The following is a 19331-nucleotide window of genomic DNA, read 5'->3' as shown; positions in this document are numbered from 1 at the left end:
AAAGTACAAGATCGCTTGCATGCACTCAAGGAACACGCCGGAGATCTGTGAAGCTGCCAACAACTTAGGAAAAGTGCCAAAATTTTAGATTTGTCCCTGAAGGGGTGCTAGTTAAGTCAGTTGTGAGTACAAGGTCCAGGTTGTACTCGGAAATACGATGTAAGAAAGGGAAATGTGTGCAAAACGAAGGCAGGTAGAGATGTGGTGATATTAATCGGGTTATGTTAACATCGCGGTTGTTTGGAAACCAGAACTATTCGAGTCTGTATGCACCTTGGGACTGTTACCGCATCCCTCCCGCTAAGTGGAGGACCAGCTGGCAGAGCAGCCTTGAGAGGCAGGAGACAAAAATGAAGCGACGCAAGACAAGAAGTTTATGTAGAGCCCAGACGGGCAAGTTCTCTTTTCTTGCAAGAGTGACTTAAAGTGTCTAGTCGGTTACTTCTCTCTTCTCCAAGGTGCAATTCAACTCCGAATTCCATCTTTATATGTATAAAAATGTGATTATAAGCATAGAAAGACGAAATTTTCTCGCAGTAATGGAGATTAAGGACAGTTTCGAATAACAGGTATGAACTTGACAGCAATATTTATTTATTATCGTAAAGGGAAAGTAATGTCTCGTGTAGGTGACAGTTGTACCTGGCGTGTTAACGATAGCTAGGAAAAAAGTAAACAGCTTCCCTGTGCTACTGCTATTAATAATCGCCTCCGTATCCTTATAATATGTCACATGTATTAGCATTGGTGTGCTGTGTAGCGGCTGCTGGAATAGGTATAGTTTTCAATGGTTACATTCTGTTCGCATTATTGTGGCGTCGACGAATCCAAACTGCTAACACAGTGCTTCTGTTACATCTAGCATTTGTGGACACCGTTTTCTGTGTTGTGGTTATCCTGTACAGCACATCGCTGTCTTTTACAGAAAAGATGACATCAACAGGCCTCAGAGCAGGCTCGAGTGATTCGTTCCAATTATGCGAAGCTAACGGGTTTGTATGGACAACGCTGCCTGTTGTTGTGGTATGGACAATCTGTGGACTAAGTTGCGACCGTTATGCGGCCATTTCAACTCCACTGCATTATTCCCGGCTGGTTAACATACGGCGAGCACTCATGTTTGTTGCAGCATCATGGATATTAGGTGCCTCGTTAGCAATGCCTCCCTTCTTCGGTGTGTGTCCTTATACGTTTAGGAATTCACGATGGACCTGTGCTGCAAGTTGTATTCAAGCCTCGACCACGGACCTTGGATACGCTCTAACCTACGTAATTCTAGCAGCTGTTGTTCCCGTGCTGGTTATTCTGTTCTGTAATATCCATATTCTACTGATAGCTCGGTATCATCGGCATCGCATCGTTACGGCTATCTACGAGGTGACCTTGCATGCTCAAGCTACAGTAACTCATCAGCGTAACCCTTGTTATTTGTCGAAATTCAAAGGTAAAAATGCTTTCCTTACCATATCGCAAGTTGTTGGCTCTTTGATTGTGTTAACCATTCCATATTTTAGCGTTCAGGTGTGGGAAGCAGCTAATGGACAACTGGGCGATAACACTGTAGTGTCTTTAACCACTTTTTTGTTGACGTGCACACCTCCAGTCAATGCCTATGTGTATGGTGTCAAAAGTCGACTTTTACGACAGACATTGAAAAAGTTTTTGCGTCGATGTCTTTATAAACAACTACCAAAAGAAAAGATATTCTCCAATTCAATGTTCATACAGAGAAGAGCATACATAGGAAGACGGTTTTCAGCTCCACCCGAAAGCGTAAGTGAAAGCAACAACCGCTTGAAGATGTGTAACTATGATGTCAAGGGTCAGTTGACTAAGGGTGAACGACGACTATCGGAACCACTCAAAGGATCTTATATCATCCCTTTTAACTTCGACGCTTTACCTCGTGAAATAGCTTCAAAACATGGGACTGATCAAGCGGCTGATTCTATTCTCAGCACCCGTCAACTCGAAATCTAGACTGTTTAGACAATTATTACTGATCTAAACGAACTAGGACTATCTTCACTGCCAGTGTGTACAATAAATGTGGAGGTACTGTATAGTAATTTCTAAGTATTTAGATCTTATTGAAATCCAGGTTATTTTTACTTGATGTGGGCTTTATTGTATACAAAGCTTCCTTCTAATAATGTATTTCATTGTAATCACAAATTCTGTTTATTAAAATATTTATCATTTGAAAGGGAATTATTTCTTTATATTTCCTGAATATAATTATCTGTTGACTATCGCAAATATGAGTGACAAATTTGTAAAAATGCTCAATGAATTTGAAAGCGTGAAGATAAACTGAAAACGCTCTGCTTTTTTACTCATCTGACATTTGTTAATTTACGCTTAGATTATATTAAATGAAAGAATAATCATTAATTTCTACACACTTCACTGGTAGTTCAGCATATGAAATATGGTTTCTTCTGTCTGTGTCCACGTCAGAACAACAACAGAGTTGCATGATTTGCGGTTCCAAAATGTCACACAAATGTCAACATACTTTGTGTGTGCATATACACACACATAAATTAAAAATATTTTGCCCACACCAAATAATTAACGGAAAAAAGCCTCCTCCTAGCAGGGGCGAATGCTGGTCTTGAAATTCAGGCTTGCTCTTGTTATCATTCAGGGAGTGAGAGGTGTGATTGAAGTCTGATTAGCGGAATATTGAATTACTGACCATTTAAAACTATATATTTAGAAATTTATATATATTTAATCATACGAATAATATTTATTTTTACAAACGATATTCTATCTTTTTCAATTTAGCTACTTGAATACAAATTCTACCCTACGGTTCTTCTTTATGAACTAGTCAATAACATCGTCATAAAAAGTTGGTTGTAACTTAATTTTCCCAAGAAACACGCCCACTTGTAAACGCTGGCTGAAGCTCACTGGCTAGAGCTACATTGACTGCGTATGGCTTGTGTTAAGCAACAGGGTGAGACGACGTGAAATGGCTATGCGCGCGCATGAAATCACAGTGATGTTGCGAGGACCTGGAAGCTCCTACAACCGAGCAAGCCAAGGTAGCTTTTGACTAGACGAGCAGCATCGGCCTTCGATACACAACGCAAAGCTCAATTATTGCCGCGCAAGCTTAAGACGTCTTCTGTCTACAAAAATAAAAGCCTAAATGGAATGCTTATAAATGCATACATTTATTAACAAATAAATATTACTTCTTTCTCAATTAATGAGCTTGCGCAGCAAGCATGGAGAATCCGCCCCTGCCTCCTAGCAATCAGTTTTGATCCAAGTTTAGTAACGGAAATCACTGAACACAAATGATGCGTCGAAGGACTCCTTGGAGGTGTCATGTATGAAGGGAAGGGGGTCTGCAAACTTCTGATGAACACCTAGAACAAAAATGATATTAAAGCAACTGATATCACCACAAGAAAGAACATATCTTAAAACCCTTTAACTCCCATATTTTATCAAATTGTAATAATTCGTTCTTTTTCTTTTAGGATATATACAAGACATAAAATTAATTAATTTTTGTTCTAGTTGTTTATCACAACTTTTCAGTCCTCCCTCGTAATAAAACCTCGGGATAGCGAACGAACTTACAACACAGGATGAAACTATTCCGAGAAACTTTCGGATTGTGGATATTTACGTTGTTTTCACAAGAACTTTCATGATGCTTGAGACAGTTAAGTTATTCAAATCTCTCTATCGGGGAGTAGTATTTTTGTGAAAAATCAATGTGAGCAATTTATTAAACTTCACCCCGTTCTTATGTGGCCTGGACATTTTTTTTTTTTTTTAACGTCGAAACATTCGCATGTAAATAGTGGACATAATATTAGAAATGAATTCACTTTGGTTAAAACAAAGCTTTTTAATGAGTGCAAAATATTCGGGCAAGTTTCTTTACCATTACCGATGCTAAACCAATTAAAGGGAAAAAAATAGAATAATCCAAAAAAGAATATAATATTCTAAAAAAACGCACAAAAATGACAACAGTTGAAATGATTATTTTTAAATTTCTTTTTAAGTACTTCTGGTCGATTTTCTTGTCCAAATATTTTGCAATCATCCACTGCAAATGTTCAACTGCAGATTGTAGAGGTATCACAAAGTTTTGAAGATTTTTTTGAGGACAGGAGGAATGTTTAGCTTGTAAATCCTATGGCGTTCAGTAAATAACGTTTCTGGTGGAAATTTCCTGGGGTGGATGTGCTGAAACTGTACTTAGTTACTCTGCTGATGCATAATAGTAAGAATGTGCGACACTTTTCAATGCTGGCTACAGCTGATGGCGGACGTTCTAGTGGTTCCGTTGTATGAAACTACAGTTGCGAATTAAGCCGACTGGGGCTCCTGGCGGTAGAATTTAAGGGGCCACTAAAATGTTTATATATGTATATAAACTAAAAAGTATATAAGCTACATATATAAAGTATATATAAGCTACAAAGAGAAGTAGACTTCACAATAACAAAAAAATTAAACACATTTAATATGCGATTTATTACTTTTATTTCAAAACATTGTCCTAAATTTTTCTTCATAATAACATCAGGCATAAAATATATTAAAAAATATAAAAATTAAAACGCACATATATTTTTTAAGAAGAAAATATTTTAAGAATATTTTTCTTAAAATATTTTAAGAAGAAAGATATATTTAAATTGGAGTAAAAAATAAAATTTTTTTTCTAGCAAATTCATCAGTTATTTTCGAAGTATCGACGTTATTTAATACTTCTTGTTCCATATTCCTTCTTGAGGACAGGGAAGATTTCGCAGGAATAGAAAGAATGGTGGTAACCCCATTGCATAAAGGTGGTGCAAAGACCTATGTGTCCAACTCTCGACCAATTAGTATCTCAGGAGTGGTGGTGAAGATTTTGGAAAAATTGGTCAGGGCTCGCATTCAGAAATGGGGTGACAGAAATCTCTAATTTACAACGAACAGCATGGGTTTAAGAAGGAAAGGTTATGTTTTAGCAACTTGCTCACATTCTATAATAATGTTATTATTGAACTAGACAAGGGAAATGGATACACCATGGTACTTTTGGACTTTGCTAAAGCTTTGGACAGAACACAGCATGGTAGACTGCTGCATAAATTGGAGAATATGGGTTTGGGTTATAGAATATTAGCGTGAGTAAGAGGATGGCTATCAAAAAGTGGTATACAAGGGGATGCGAATCTGCAAGATTTAAGGTAACTAGTAGTGTACCACAAGGATCAGTGCTTGGTCCACTGTTATTCAATCTGTACATTAATGATATTGGGAAGGATTTGAGAAGCGACATACAGCTATTTGCTGATGATGCAAAGATAGGTAGGATAATCAGGAATGCTGCTATGTGCAGTACTTGCAGAATGACGTGAATAGGCTGGAATTGTGGGCATGGGAAAATGGATATCAGTAAATGTAAAGTCATTCACTTCAGGGTGATCATATATCCAATGTCGTATTATTTGGATAGGGAGTTGAAGTTTAGGGGACACATCGGCAAAATCAGCTCATCAAAATCACTTGGTTGCTGAAAAACACTTGAACGAGCAGAGACAAACAAGTTATTGTTCCTCTGTATCGAGCCTTGATAAGACCCCCATATAGACTACTGTGCCCAGATTTGGGCGCTAGGGTTTCTTCTTGATGGGGAGGCGGTGGAGAGGATCCAGAGACGAGTGACCAAGATGATACCAGGACTATGGAATGAACCTTATGAGAATAGGTTGAAGATTTGTGGGTTGCAGAAATTGGTCGATAGGCGAAGGAGGGGTGATATGATTAAGACATTCAAATTACTGAAGGGTTCCTATAAGATTAATTCAGAAGATATTTTTGAGAATAAGACTGGTGGTGGGAGGACTATGGCCATCCATGGAAGCTTGATAAGAGTGTGGTTAGCAAGGGTGTTAGAGCTAGGCTTTTTACTTGGAGAGTGGTAAATGAGTGGAATAAGCTGCCAGAGTCTGTTGTGGGTGCCATGACAGTGAGTGAGTTCAAGGTGAAGTATGATAGATACTGCGTGAATGTTGAATAGTTGTTCTTGATGATGTTGGGCCTCTCTCGATGAGTCTAAGGACTCCTTGGAGTTGCCCGTAATAATAATAATAATATTGGTGGGATTATGCTAGAAGAAATTGATTAGACTAGGGATTTTGGAATATTAATAGATAACAAGTTGAAGTTCAGGTGTCATGCAGCAAAGATTGCAAATACAACTCAAAAGAAAATTGTAATGCTGAAACGAACGTTCACATGTAAAAATAAGGGTGCCATTTTGCCTCTTGACAAAGGCCTTGATAAGACCTCACTTAAATTACTGTGCTCAGGTCTGGCCTCCTGGTTGCGCTGTGATTCTAATATAGTGGAATACTGATTATAAAGGCAGATTGAGAATTTGTGGACTGCAGACATTAGCAAATAGGAAAAAAAAAAGGGGGGGGTGATATGATCGAGAATTACAAACTTCTGAAAGGGTCATATAGGATTTCGGTTGATGGAGGGTGGAGAAAGGACAAAAGGGAATTCTTGGAAGCTGAAAATGAATGCCACTAAAAAGGGGATGAGGAGTAGTGCATGACTGGGATGGATTGCCATTGGATGTTGTGTGTGCAGGCAGTGTGAATTAATTCAAGAATAAGTATGATAGCTGGTGCGTGTAGTATGTGGCCTCCCTCAATGAATCCCTGGAGGTCTCTCTTAATAGTAATTATAATATACTAGGGTCTCCGCCCCCTGACGCCTACGGCACCCAATCCCCGTGTTCCGGACTCGTAAGCCGGTAATCCTTGAATTCTGATGACTCGACATTCAGGGTAGCCCCTGAGTGTAGAGTTTTCAAAAGGGGACTCCGCCCCCCCCCTGGCGCCTACTGCGCCCAATCCCCCCGTGTTCCGGACTGGTAGGCCGGTTTTCCTTGAATTCCAATGACTCGAATTTTGAAGACTGACATTGATGGTAGCCCCTGAGTTTCAAAACGTTTCAAATAACTTGACAAAAACGTTACAGACTACATTCGTTTCAAGCCGACGTCACATCAGTTTCCAATTTCAGCTTATCATTTTATAGTATAGAGTAGATAACACACAATAGCACCACACTGTTTAACGTTTCTTCTGACATCGTACTTCTTAGGTATTTTTTTTTTTATTCTTTTTAAGACAGAGAAAGATCTTTCAATGAATTGGAAAATAGGAATTTTTAAAATAATTTCTACATTTGGAAAAGTTGACGGTCAGGCACCCCTCGAGTTGAGGGCTGCCAGGTCCGATACGCACTTACCCGCCTCTAAATATTAACGTTGGTTGTGATAACACCTTACTGGAAGTCCATTAACTGTAAAAAAAAAAAAAAAAACCCTCATTCTCTAGTGTTGAACGTATCGACTTTTTTGACATACATCATGTTGGAGGCTTAATGGATTTTTTACAACACTCAAAAAGAATTAAAATAGAATTTAATACTTCCTATATTTCGTCCTAGTCACTAGGACATCTACGGGGATTACAAAAACAATTAATGTAACATATACACAAATAACAAATAATACTAAGCCCAACCACGTGGGTGACACTAAAGTCCTATCTAGGTAGAGCGCCCTCTAAGGGCAGTAGTAGGTGGCCTGGAATGTAAGGTGGGAACTCTGGTGATGAGTGTTTCCCAAATCTTCGGAAGCTTAATGCAACCGTATTTATTGAGATTTGGTTGGTTTTTGAGAGCTGCTGCTGCTTCTAAGAAAAGTCTCTCTTTCTTGAATTTGCTGTGGTGGAGCATGGTGGTTTACTTCCATGATACCCTGTGGGTGGTGTCCAAAACATGGTCAGCCAAGCCTGAATGGCCATAGTTGTGTTTGAAGATGTAAGACTTGTGTTCCTCTAGACGGATGGATGCTGATCTGCCTGTCTGTCCAAAGTACGCCAGCTTACAGGAACAGGGTACTTTGTAAACTCCAGGCAGAGAGAGAGGAGGGAGCTGATCTTTCGTAGAACGGATAAGGGTAGCAAGTTTGCGGTGGGGCTTATATGCTGTGTGTAGGTTGTACTGTTTTAGTATCTGGGCTATTTTTTCGGATGTAGGGTATGGTGATGGCATTTTTAAAATCTTGTTGACGAGAAGGACGGGGAATGGGGGAGGAGTTGATTATTTTTTTGATACTGTGATCGCTGTAGCCATTGGAGAGGAAAGTGCTGTGTATGTGGTTAGGCTTATACAGAAAACCCACACACACGGCAGATACATTCACAAACTCTCCCACCACCACCCCTCTCAACAATATGGCATCATTAAAACTCTTACCAAGAGAGCCCACAATCTTTGTTCCAGTGGAACCGCCCTCACTACTGAGCTTACCTAGATAGGACTTTAGTGTCACCCACGTGGTTGGGCTTAGTATTGTTTGTTATTTGTGTATATGTTACATTAATTGTTTTTGTAATCCCCGTAGACGTCCTAGTGACTAGGACGAAATATAGGAAGTATTAAATTCTATTTTAATTCTTTTTGAGTGTTGTAAAAAATCCATTAAGCCTCCAACATGATGTCCTCACAGCACTTAAGCCTCTATACACGTATTTGAGTATTTGACATACACATTCCGTTTTTTTCTATCCACTGCATAGTTTGTTAGCATTTAAGCGAATGGAGTATTCATAAAATTTTTGCAAGTGTATATAACAACGGAAAATTGATAGTAAATCACACCAGTAAGACTTTTAACATGGAGGCATAAAATGATGTGTACAGGCATACATAGTAACTAGTATCCAAGTTTAATTACATCTTCAAATGTTAATTATATTAGTTTTTACTGTGCACGTTCCTCTTTCTTTTTTGAATGAAAACGGTTAGTAGCTGTAGAAAAACTGCTTACTCAATGCAATTTCTTTTGACCATTGGAATGAGATGTGCTCACCTGTTGCGTATTTCTCTTCTGCTCTCGAGATTTAATCCGCTAAGAGGCGGAACAGGCCTCAAAACAAAACAGTGGCAGATTACAAATCCTCACTGAAGTGCCTCTAGATAAAGTCAACCTAAGGGAACAGCCCTCTTATGATTGTGGCTTACAGCCAGGTACCCATCTGGTAAGAATGTATATAATTATGGGCCACAAACTTAGGAATTCATTCCCAGAGGCTGAATTGATATTGTTGGTTTTGTACCTGAGCTCCTTCAAAAGTATAACAATGATACAGAGATCTATTAGAGAAACACAAGAGAAAATTTGTTTCTCTATTAGATCTAATAGATCTATTAGAGAAACAAAAATGCCAAGTCAACCTTTAGAGTTGACATGGCATTTTAATATTGTCAATGGCGGGTGGAGAACCAATGGTGTCACCTACACCAATGTTTTCTGTATCGTATGGACTATGTTGAAATAAGCAGAGATAGTTTTAGAATAAGCATACTTATATGTATATTCCTGTCATCATACATGCTGTCGTTTCTTTTGGAAGGAAGAAAAACCAGAGTTCTTTACAAAGCACTATTTCTTATAGGAGTCCCTCATTAAGGGTTCTAGCAGTCATAAAAAGAAATATTTGTAACATAATGAGACAGCGTCTAAACTGATCAAAATGTCTAAATCAACAGACATGAGAATTTATTTTAAAAGTCTAAGACTATTTTAGGAGATTTTCCTACATAATAAAAGCTGACAGCTGTGTGAATAGTTTGCATGGGAGCACTGATACAATCCACTATTGACTAAAGAGCGAACAAACCATGCAAGTCCCCCTATTCTTTATTCTTTAGAATAAAAATCGGTGCCATAAATGATACTCAAGTTTACTGTTTCCAAAATAAAGTTACTGTGATACAGTAGTCTGATAAACACAATGTACATGAACAACAACATGCCATTGTTCAATAAACACTTTGCTAGAAACATCGAGTAGTTAGCTGATCTTAAGATAGCACTACCACAGTATCTAGTCATACTGTGATTGATGAAAACGAGATCTGTGACAGTCAAAAAAGGAATGTTGTAATATTACAAAGTTCTGAATGCTTCGAAGTTGGTTTATTCAGTATTACATGTTGTGTGCACTGATGCACATTTTGAGAGAAAAATTCTGTTACTGGGGGGGGGTAAAACTTGCTTACCAGTAAATTGATTTTTAACAGGATTTGCATAAAGCCAGTCAAGACAGCTGAAAAACTGGGCTCTTATATATGAAATGTTTTAAGTTCAAGAACACAAATGCAAAAAGCTGGTCCTCCCCAATAACAGAAATCACCAAAAATTAATAAGATGTGCTTTTGTGCTACTAGATTATGTACATGTAATGAAGGCAGGTAATTACTGCAGGGCTCAGTACTCGGGCCTCTGCTGTTTAATTTGTACATCAATGATATAAGAAATATGACAAGAAATATTGACTTTTTTTTGCTGATGATGCAATAGTCAATGAAGGTGATCCTGCAGGATGACAGACTGGCAGCATGGGCAAAGGCTTCCAAAGTTTAAAATGGTCAAGTGTAAGGTGATGCACTTCGGAAAGAAGAGATCACACGCTGTGCACTATATTGATGGAACTGAACTACAGAAAATTCCACTGAAATATAGATGATTGTGGACTGGGAGTTCAAGTTTACAAGGGCATATCGCATAGATGGCCAAAACAGCACGACATTCTGTGATTGTTGAAGAACACAATGACAAGGAGGGATAGGTAGATCCTTGCTTCCCCTTTATAAGGCTACATGTGAACTATTGCACAGAGATCTAGTCACCTGGACTCTGTTGGGATGGAGGTGTGGAGAGGACTGGCAACAGACAAAGACAGTAATAGGTCTATGGAAAGTTCCCTGTGAAAATAGACCTGGTCTGTGGGCTTCAAAAACTAGCTGATGGAAATGGTAGAAAAGAGGAGACAAAACAAAAGCATAAAAATTATTAAAGGGAATTTATAGGATTGACAATGAAGAATTTTTTTCAGTACATAGCAGGAAAGAAGAGAACAAGGGATCACCTCTGAAAATTGTGTATGTGTGATTAGCAAGGGTGTTAGGACTAGATTTATTTTTTATTATAGGATGGTGAATGGGTTGCTAAAGGTGGTTGTGAGTGCTTCATCAGTGAATAAGTTCAGGACAGGCATGATAGATAATGTGTGAATAATGGGTCTCCTGCAATGAGTCTTCTGATTCTATGGAGATACTAAAATGACAATAACAATTAATATAACTGAAGTTGACTGTACATCTTACAAATTTTAATAAATTTATTCCTCTCATTTTTTGGATAAATCAATTTCCTCGATTAACAGAAAAAATAATACTTCTCTTCTTTTAGTGCTGTATATGATCGATCAGAAAATGAATTATTATTATTAAAAGAGACCTCCGGGGAGTCAGAGAAATCGCTAATACAGTATGTCTGAAGGATCCATGTGCATATCTTTAACTTTTTCTATGAAGTCTGTGCTGTTGTAATGAACGATAGTGTTTTTCCTATATGTGGTAAAATCAAGTTTGTAAGGTGTTTTGTCAGATTTGAGGTAGAAGAGTCCCTTCCATCCCCTATCGATCTTCGTGTTATATCTTTTTTATGAATTTTAGGAACTCCATATATTCTAGGCACTAGTGGGTGTTTGGATTGTAGATTTCTTTTGAGTTCCCCAGATTAATTTGGTATATTCTTGTAAGTTCATTGGTTTTTGTTGTGAGTTCGCCAAGTGGGGTCTCTGTCTAATGTTGTGTAGGTATCGGAATCTTCAAGAAGGCTTTTCATTTTGTTGTTCGCAGAATTCGCAGCCCTTAATAAACTCAAATCAGACAGACAAAGGCGATGCAACAGTGATTTTAAACTCAGAAGATTATAACAACAAAATGAAAAGCCTTCTTGAAGATTCCGATACCTACACAACATTAGACAGAGCCCCCCCCCCCCCTCTTGGCGAACTCACAACAAAAACCAATGAACTTACAAGAATATACCAAATTATATGTAGTCAGCCTTTTTACAAAGATTCCAATAAATGAAACAGCATACATCCTAGAAAGTCTCTTCCCACCAGACATTGTACAGCTCTACAAACACTGCATAAAAAATAAGTTCTTCCTTTACCAAGACAAACTCTGGGAACAAAAAGGACTAGCAACGGGTTCATCCCTATCACCAGCTCTAGCAAACCTCTACATGGAAAATTTTGAAAATAAGGCTTTAAAAACTGGCACAAAAAACCAAAAATATAGCTCCGCTATATGGATGATATAGCGGAGCCATATTTAGCCATAGCGGCCATCATTTGGCCAGGAACAGCACTAGAAGTTTAGAACTGACTACATTTCAAGACTATCTTAATAACTTACATTCTAACATAAAATTCACTCTGGAACTAGAAGAAAATAAAAAAAAACTTCCTTTCCTAGACATCCTTATAGAAATAAATGAAAGAAAAAACAGATTATCGTTCTCCATCTATAGAAAACCAACAAACACAGGAAGATTTCTGCACGCTACTTCCCATCACCACCCCAAGCAAAAAATAGGCCTAATAAAAACCTTAAGGGATAAAGCATACAACATTCCAAGTACAGAAGAAAATGGAAAGAAGAAATACAATATTTAACACAGATCCTACAAGAAACTTAAACAAGATTTCAAGAACGCAGACACCCTTCCTTATATCAAGAATGTAACAAATAAATCAGCCAAACTTCTCTACAAATACAACGTAAAAGTGACTTCGTGCCAATTGAAAAAAATATCAAGATCTCTTCATCTTCTGAAACTTCCACATCACCCAACCAAATCGGGGTTTATAATATTCACTGTTCCTGTGGCATCTGCTATGTGGGCCAGACGGGGAGATCAGGAGAAATTTGCATGAGCGAACATCAAAAGGACGTACAAAATAAGAGAACATAAAGCGGGATTGGCATTGCACACAGCCTCTACAAGTCATGATGTACTCTGGGATAGAACAAACATGTCCTATACAAATAAGAATTGTTTCACAAAAAAATTCAAAGAGGCAGCAAATATGATTAAAATTCCTACGCAATGCAACAAAAACCAAGGTTTGATTTTAAATCAAGTTTGATCATCGTTTATTAAAAATTTACCAATTTCGGACCTCGGACAGAATGAGCATAAACCACAGAACGCGACAACAAACAGCATTGTCTCCAGCTAACACGCATTAACGGTTGTATAGATCTGTTATTCAGTTTTTTTAACGAAGTATTTTGATGTTCACAATACCAACAAATGAACTAATTTTCGTAATTTCTAGTATTTTGTGCTTTAAACTTTTAGTTCTCTTTACCCCTGAAGATGTTAGTCTGACGACTAACGAAACTTGTCGAGTGTTGTTTTTAGTACTTGTTTAGTTTTAAAAACAGTTTTCTTTAATAAAAATGTGGTCACAAAACCGGAATAATTATAATGAAAGTATTTACTTATTGTACAATAGTTTGTTTACTGCCATTATTTGTTAATTTACCAATATGTCTGTTCATAGATACAACCATCCTAAGGCCTTTGAAGAATTTCAAATTTTACATATACCATGCAAAACAGGATGGTTCAAAATTCCACGTACAAACTTTGGAGGGGAGGTAGAGAACATCAAAATCAACCATATTCACATAGGAAAGCTTGACCGGAAAGTACTAAGAGAAACACAAAGATACAGAAATAACACAAAGCAGTAAGTAGTGTAAAAAACACTACTTACTGCCTTGTGTTCAGTTAGGCGTAACTGAACAGCTCAATAGTAGTTGGATACATAATATGGTAAACGAGGTGCATGTTTGCCATCTCAGGGTTCGCAAAACGACGCATGTTCTTCTTATGACGCTGAAAGCTTGAATGAGGAAGCCCCAATTGCTTACCTGGAGCACTGGCGAACAGCGCCACCTATCACTATCGGTAATGCTTTCCTATGTGAATATGGTTAATTTTGATGTTCTCTACCTCCCCTCGAAGTTTGTACGTGGAATTTTGAACCACCCTGTGTGTGTGTGTATACAAGATATATATATATATATACACACACACACACTGATTTATTTACTATATATGAATTGTTATTAATGCAAATCCAGTTTGATAGTCTCACTTTACACACTATGTTATAATAGAAAATGTGGATTTCTGTTTCCTCCCACTTAGAATAATTTTTAAATAATCTTAAAACAGAAATAATGCTATCCTATCATAAAAAATAATTACATTTTTAGTATATAAAATATGTCAAATAATATCATGTAACCTCACATTCAAGATATATATTAGTGGCAAGTCATATATTAGTCAGTTATTTTCACAGGAGTAGACCCTCTTACAATAGTATTAACTACTCCCCACCCCTTAACTTTATTTTAAGTTATTTAACATTTATAATGTATTAATAAAAAAATGTTAATTTGCTGATTTTTTCCCCCTCTGTTACATTAATGGAAAGCCTTGTTGCATTTTTTATAGCAGATATCAAATCCATCTTTCTATCACAAAAGTTATAAGTTGTAAACATTACACACCACAGCAAGATCTGAACACAAAGAACGTCAATGGAAAAGTAGAGGATTTAATCACTCAACCAGCCATGGTTAATGAAATTATCAGTCATCTTATACTTCATATCCATGTTTTGTTCAATAGCAAAACACAACATGACTAGCAAGGTGGTTAATTACATGGTTCACATATGACATTTTGAGGGTGTGCATGTGTGTGTGTGTGTGAGGGATAAGGAGTAGAAGAGAAGAATCAGACTGCCAAAAAGCACCATATGAAGACATCTGTGCTTTAAATGGTGTGGTGGCTTACTATGACACAGTCAATCTAACTCTTGGAAACATACGTCTATGGAAGGTAGAGTCGTGAAGTACTAATGCAATCTATATAAATCTGATAGATACATCAATTTCTGTTGTGAGAAGTAATGCAGCTTAATAATGCATATTTTAGGATCTCCCCCCAATTTTTTTTCTTTCTCTATATTATGCATCATTACAGCTTCAGTTATATTATGTAACTATTAAAACAAATGATTTTGCATTGCTGATCCCTTTTGTCAATATATTTGCAATTTGTTCCATTTCACACTAAACATGCTGACACAATACAATAGGTAAAGATGTTATGAATATAATTTGTTTTTGTGTTCATAATGTTTTAATTTTTTCTCCAACATTTTAATGATCATATGTCTGCAAGTTAAAGAGACATATTACTTTCTCTGCCCATCCATATATATGCTTGAGAATATGCAAGCAAATGACTTCATTTCAAACAGCACTGCACACTAATATGGGTTGGGGTCCACCAAAAATCAGTCAAAGTATTCTACACAAACAAGTGATTTTAGCATAGCTGAATATTCTGTAAATAAAGTAGTTATCTTCATTTTATATTTCTACAAGTATTTATTTTCACTGCAACATTTAAAAAGCTTGACTGCACATTTGAGTTGACAACAGTCTTCTCTCACTGACCTCCAACACCACCTACAGTTTTGCTGGTGATACTCTCCACTCATATGACAAACTATGCAGTACTCAAAACACCTCAAGATTCAAAACCATCTATAATAAGTGACTCTCAACATCGATTACACCCCCTCACTCAATGTAGCGATAATCTACGCACCCCCCCCCTCAAAAAAAACCTTAGTTTTTTTTCTCCTCACTTTTCATAATACTCAACAGAAAAGATCACATCTCTCTCTCTTCTTGGACTGACTGACTTCTGACACAAACATAGTTTTTATTGCATCCTTCACTCCCAAAAAACCAAGACTCTTTCTTTTTTGTGTTCGAAACATTGTTTTTCATCTGTCCAGCTACTTTGGAGTAGTGTACGTGAAATTTCTTTAAAAGTTGTTGATGCTGTTCAGAAGACAGTTTGGCTGATTTGAAGTCTCAGACAACACCTCCAGCTGCTATCTCACAGTTTCTGCATTGTCTCTAAAACAGACATTTCCAAAAAAAACTTATTTATTGATTACTGACCATTTACGAAAAACAAAACTACATTAGAGCCTACCAGTTTTGCCAGCAAACTGTCTAGTGTTAGCTCCTAAATGAAGGAATCTTGGAAAGAAATCATTCATTTAGGGTCTAACATATAAAAATTGCAAACATAGAGAAATACCTGCACATCAGTTGTAATTAAAAAGTGAAACTTCCTCACTTTATGTAAAAATTTGTATTCTTTATTTAAGCTATTGTGATTAATTTGAGATTTCATTTTTGTATGTCTTAAAAAAGAGAGATAATGTGAATTATATTTAAGCCTTACTTAAGCTATGTAAAATCTATTGTGAGTCATCATAAAGCTGTTAAGTATTAATTCCTGGAAGGCCTAAAGCTACATGCGTACAGCGTAATGCTGGCGGGTATAGTTTATTCGGAAAATCACGTAACCATGTATTCCATGAATCCGAGTATATCAGCGTCGTAGAAATGAAAGATAAGCCAAAGGGTGAAATTAGTAAGGATTGTGTGCAAAAAGGGGCTGAAAAAGAGGACGCCCTATAGAAGTATAAAAGGGGGTTGAGCCTGGAACGCAAGCGAATTCTCTTGATCTCTTGTTGTATCATTTTCCTGTTGGGTGGTTCGGAAGTTGGTGGACAGTTTCGCGTAAGGGGTGGGGGGGAGTGAAGTCTGTGATGTCAGGCAGCGAGTGTTCATAAAGAAATGAAGCTGGATTCTATGCAAAGCTGAAGGTAAAAATTCCAGTCCTAGCAGAATCAGGCCATCATTGAAAAGCCCCATCGAGTTGTTCCTGAAACGCAAAGATTTTGAGTCCGTTTCTGGCATAAAGAATGAAGATAGCATAATCCCTACGTTGGCGTATAGACAGCCAAAATAGATGAGAAATATCCAGACAAACACGTGGTGCAGAACGATGCGGAAAAAAGTCGGTAAGGTGCTATTGCTCTAATTTTGTGTGAATGTTCATTAGAAGAAAGAAGACTGTTTACGATTGTGAAATTAAGAACTTTATAGTAAGGAACTCTGTGGACAGTCACTATTTAGAAAGTTAACCATGTTTGTGAGTAAAAGTTAACCATGTTTGTGAGTAAGAAGAATTGTTTAGGAGAGATCTTTTTGTAATTTTGTATGTGATAGGATTAACTTGATGTGATATGAAAGGTAGAATTTAGTGTCTCAGTAACATTTGAATGGTTGATAGTTTGTTCTTACGAGTAATACTGCTAAAAGGAATTTAGCTTAACTTATTATCATTTGATTTATATCCCAAAGTGTAATTACTGCGTTTAACATTCCTTATAAGTTTTAATTAGTTCGAAAGTGTTAATCTCTTAGTTCGAGTTTATTTAGTATTGAGCATAATTAAGTGTATGAGTTTGTAATGTGTATTAGATATTCCAATAAGCATGTCATATTTTCCTGAACCTGAGTCATGGCTGATTATGATTCCAAATTACCACTTATAAAAATAGAACCTATTTTGGCGGGAAGGATGTGAATTAGAGAGTGAATATAATAATAGATTTAGGTCACGACTGCAATAATCTATACCTATACAGCAGTTAAGTAAGATATTGGGTAAGAAAGCTAAGAATCTAGTATTGTATCCCTGAGCAAGGATCTTTTCTGCTATAGGATACTGGCTGCCGCAGCAAAATATAAATTTGCCAGTATCCGAAGAGGAAACAATCCTAGATATATAAAAATAAGATTAAAGTAAGAGAAGAAAGAGTAAATAACGAAAGATAAATATATAACAATAGAGCAGCCGGTAGGATTTTGATAGAAGAAGGTTTAAGTAAGAAAGGATAGATATATAAATAAGAATAAATTAAAGGTAAAACAACTAATTGAGTATAAAGATATATAAGTATAGAACATCGATATAACAATAAATAAAACATTTAACACTGGCTTTTTCAAGGCATTTACGGAGACATAAAAACTAGTAAACGCAAATTTTGCATTTACTAGTTTTTATGTCTCCGTAAACACCTTGAAAAAGCCAGACAGTTTGCTGGCGAAAATGTAGTTTTGTTTTTCGTAAATGGTCAGTAATTAATAAGTTTGTATTTGAATTATATAAACGACCAAATATGTTTAGTTTAAACAGACATTTCCACTTAAGTTGTTCAACACAACTGGCATCCATCATGTCTCCCATTTCTGCTAAATCTACAATAACACAAACAACTGTCCAACATCTTTTCCCAGTTGAAATGCTGACTCACTGAATCTGCTACTCTGTCTTTCATTGTTTCTACTTTGATTCTATGGACAAGAATTCTCCATGAAGTATTTCCCAAAAGACTAACCTCCAGTTCTTCAAAAAGAATATCAAGCGGTTATTTTGCTCTTGACCACTTAACACAACATTTATTTGCTTATGTGTGCAACAGTGATATTATAAAAAAAGCGAAATGCACTTTGTTGCATAACAGATGCAATATTTGAGTTGTCTATGAATATCAGTAGTTACCTAATAATAAGCACTTAGTTGTACAAGATAAATCAGTATTTAAAAGTTTCATAAAAACAAGTTTTGATCTTGGCTAGCTGACATACTTCATTGAAATTAGTTACAAAAATTAGGCACAAGCCTGGCTTTTTGGTTTTAGAAAAATTATGGAAAAGAAGTGCCATTTTTCTCAATTAATTGATGTTTAAATTTACAATATAATTTAAACATTGGTTGCTAAAAATAAAACGTGCTGAAATATAACAGAAATTTGATGTTTATTTCAGGCTATTAAGAAATTAAAGCACAATCACTATCCCCTTTCTCCCCCAATACAAATTGTGAACTAATGAAAGAGATCCATGATGTATGTATATTTAACTGATATTCAACAATCATGGAGCAGCCCTTGACAAGGCCTCTCAAACCAAAACGCCACAGAACCCTAAGATGACAATGTGATATGGTGCCCTATGCCGCCATTAAATAAGTATGCCCCCTGGGTACCCAAAGATCAACTGTGGTGACTGTCCACCAGGTACGGTGAGGATAAACAGGCATCTGCTCAGTAAAAAGGAACAGCTTTTCTCGTTCAGGGATTTATGGCAGCGTGGACTAGGAATTAGCAACTTCTGACCTATTCACATGCACAACTTAGGCAGAGGGATATGTTTGAAAAATCTACTACAGTCTCCAAATAATTTCACCTTAAAAATGAATGGAAACAATTGGGAATTGTCTGACTATCCTCCAGTTGAACATAGAGGGATTTCCTACATCAAAAGTAGAGGTTCTAAATAATATTCTTAACGGGCACAAAGTAGACACTGTGGCTCTACAAGAAACTCAGCAAACTCTGCAATGAAATATTACCATTCCTGGCTACACCCTTCTTACTGATAAACCAGATGAA

General features: G+C 36.8%; 1 protein-coding gene across 1 annotated transcript; it reads left to right on the top strand.

The window, feature by feature from the left end:
* The first annotated feature begins 209 nt into the window (after nucleotides 1-209).
* LOC150108882 (beta-3 adrenergic receptor-like) lies at nucleotides 210-2194 on the top strand. The gene has a single exon (XM_090404043.1). The coding sequence runs from the start codon at nucleotides 727-729 to the stop codon at nucleotides 1978-1980; it is 1254 nt and encodes a 417-aa protein (XP_090260169.1). The 5' UTR covers nucleotides 210-726; the 3' UTR covers nucleotides 1981-2194.
* The last annotated feature ends 17137 nt before the right edge of the window (nucleotides 2195-19331 follow it).

The sequence above is a fragment of the Typopeltis vanoorti genome, chromosome 2, assembly GCF_054136105.1.
Source record: "Typopeltis vanoorti isolate ZY-2024b chromosome 2, IOZ_Tvanoo_1.0, whole genome shotgun sequence".
Taxonomy (NCBI): Eukaryota; Metazoa; Arthropoda; class Arachnida; order Uropygi; family Thelyphonidae; genus Typopeltis; species Typopeltis vanoorti.
Note: the sequence above shows the minus strand (reverse complement) of the source record. Positions and strands in the feature narration are given on the sequence as shown.

Coding starts and splice junctions, on each gene's coding strand:
- LOC150108882 (XM_090404043.1), top strand. CDS start 727: ATGTCACATGTATTAGCATTGGTGTGCTGTGTAGCGGCTGCTGGAATA.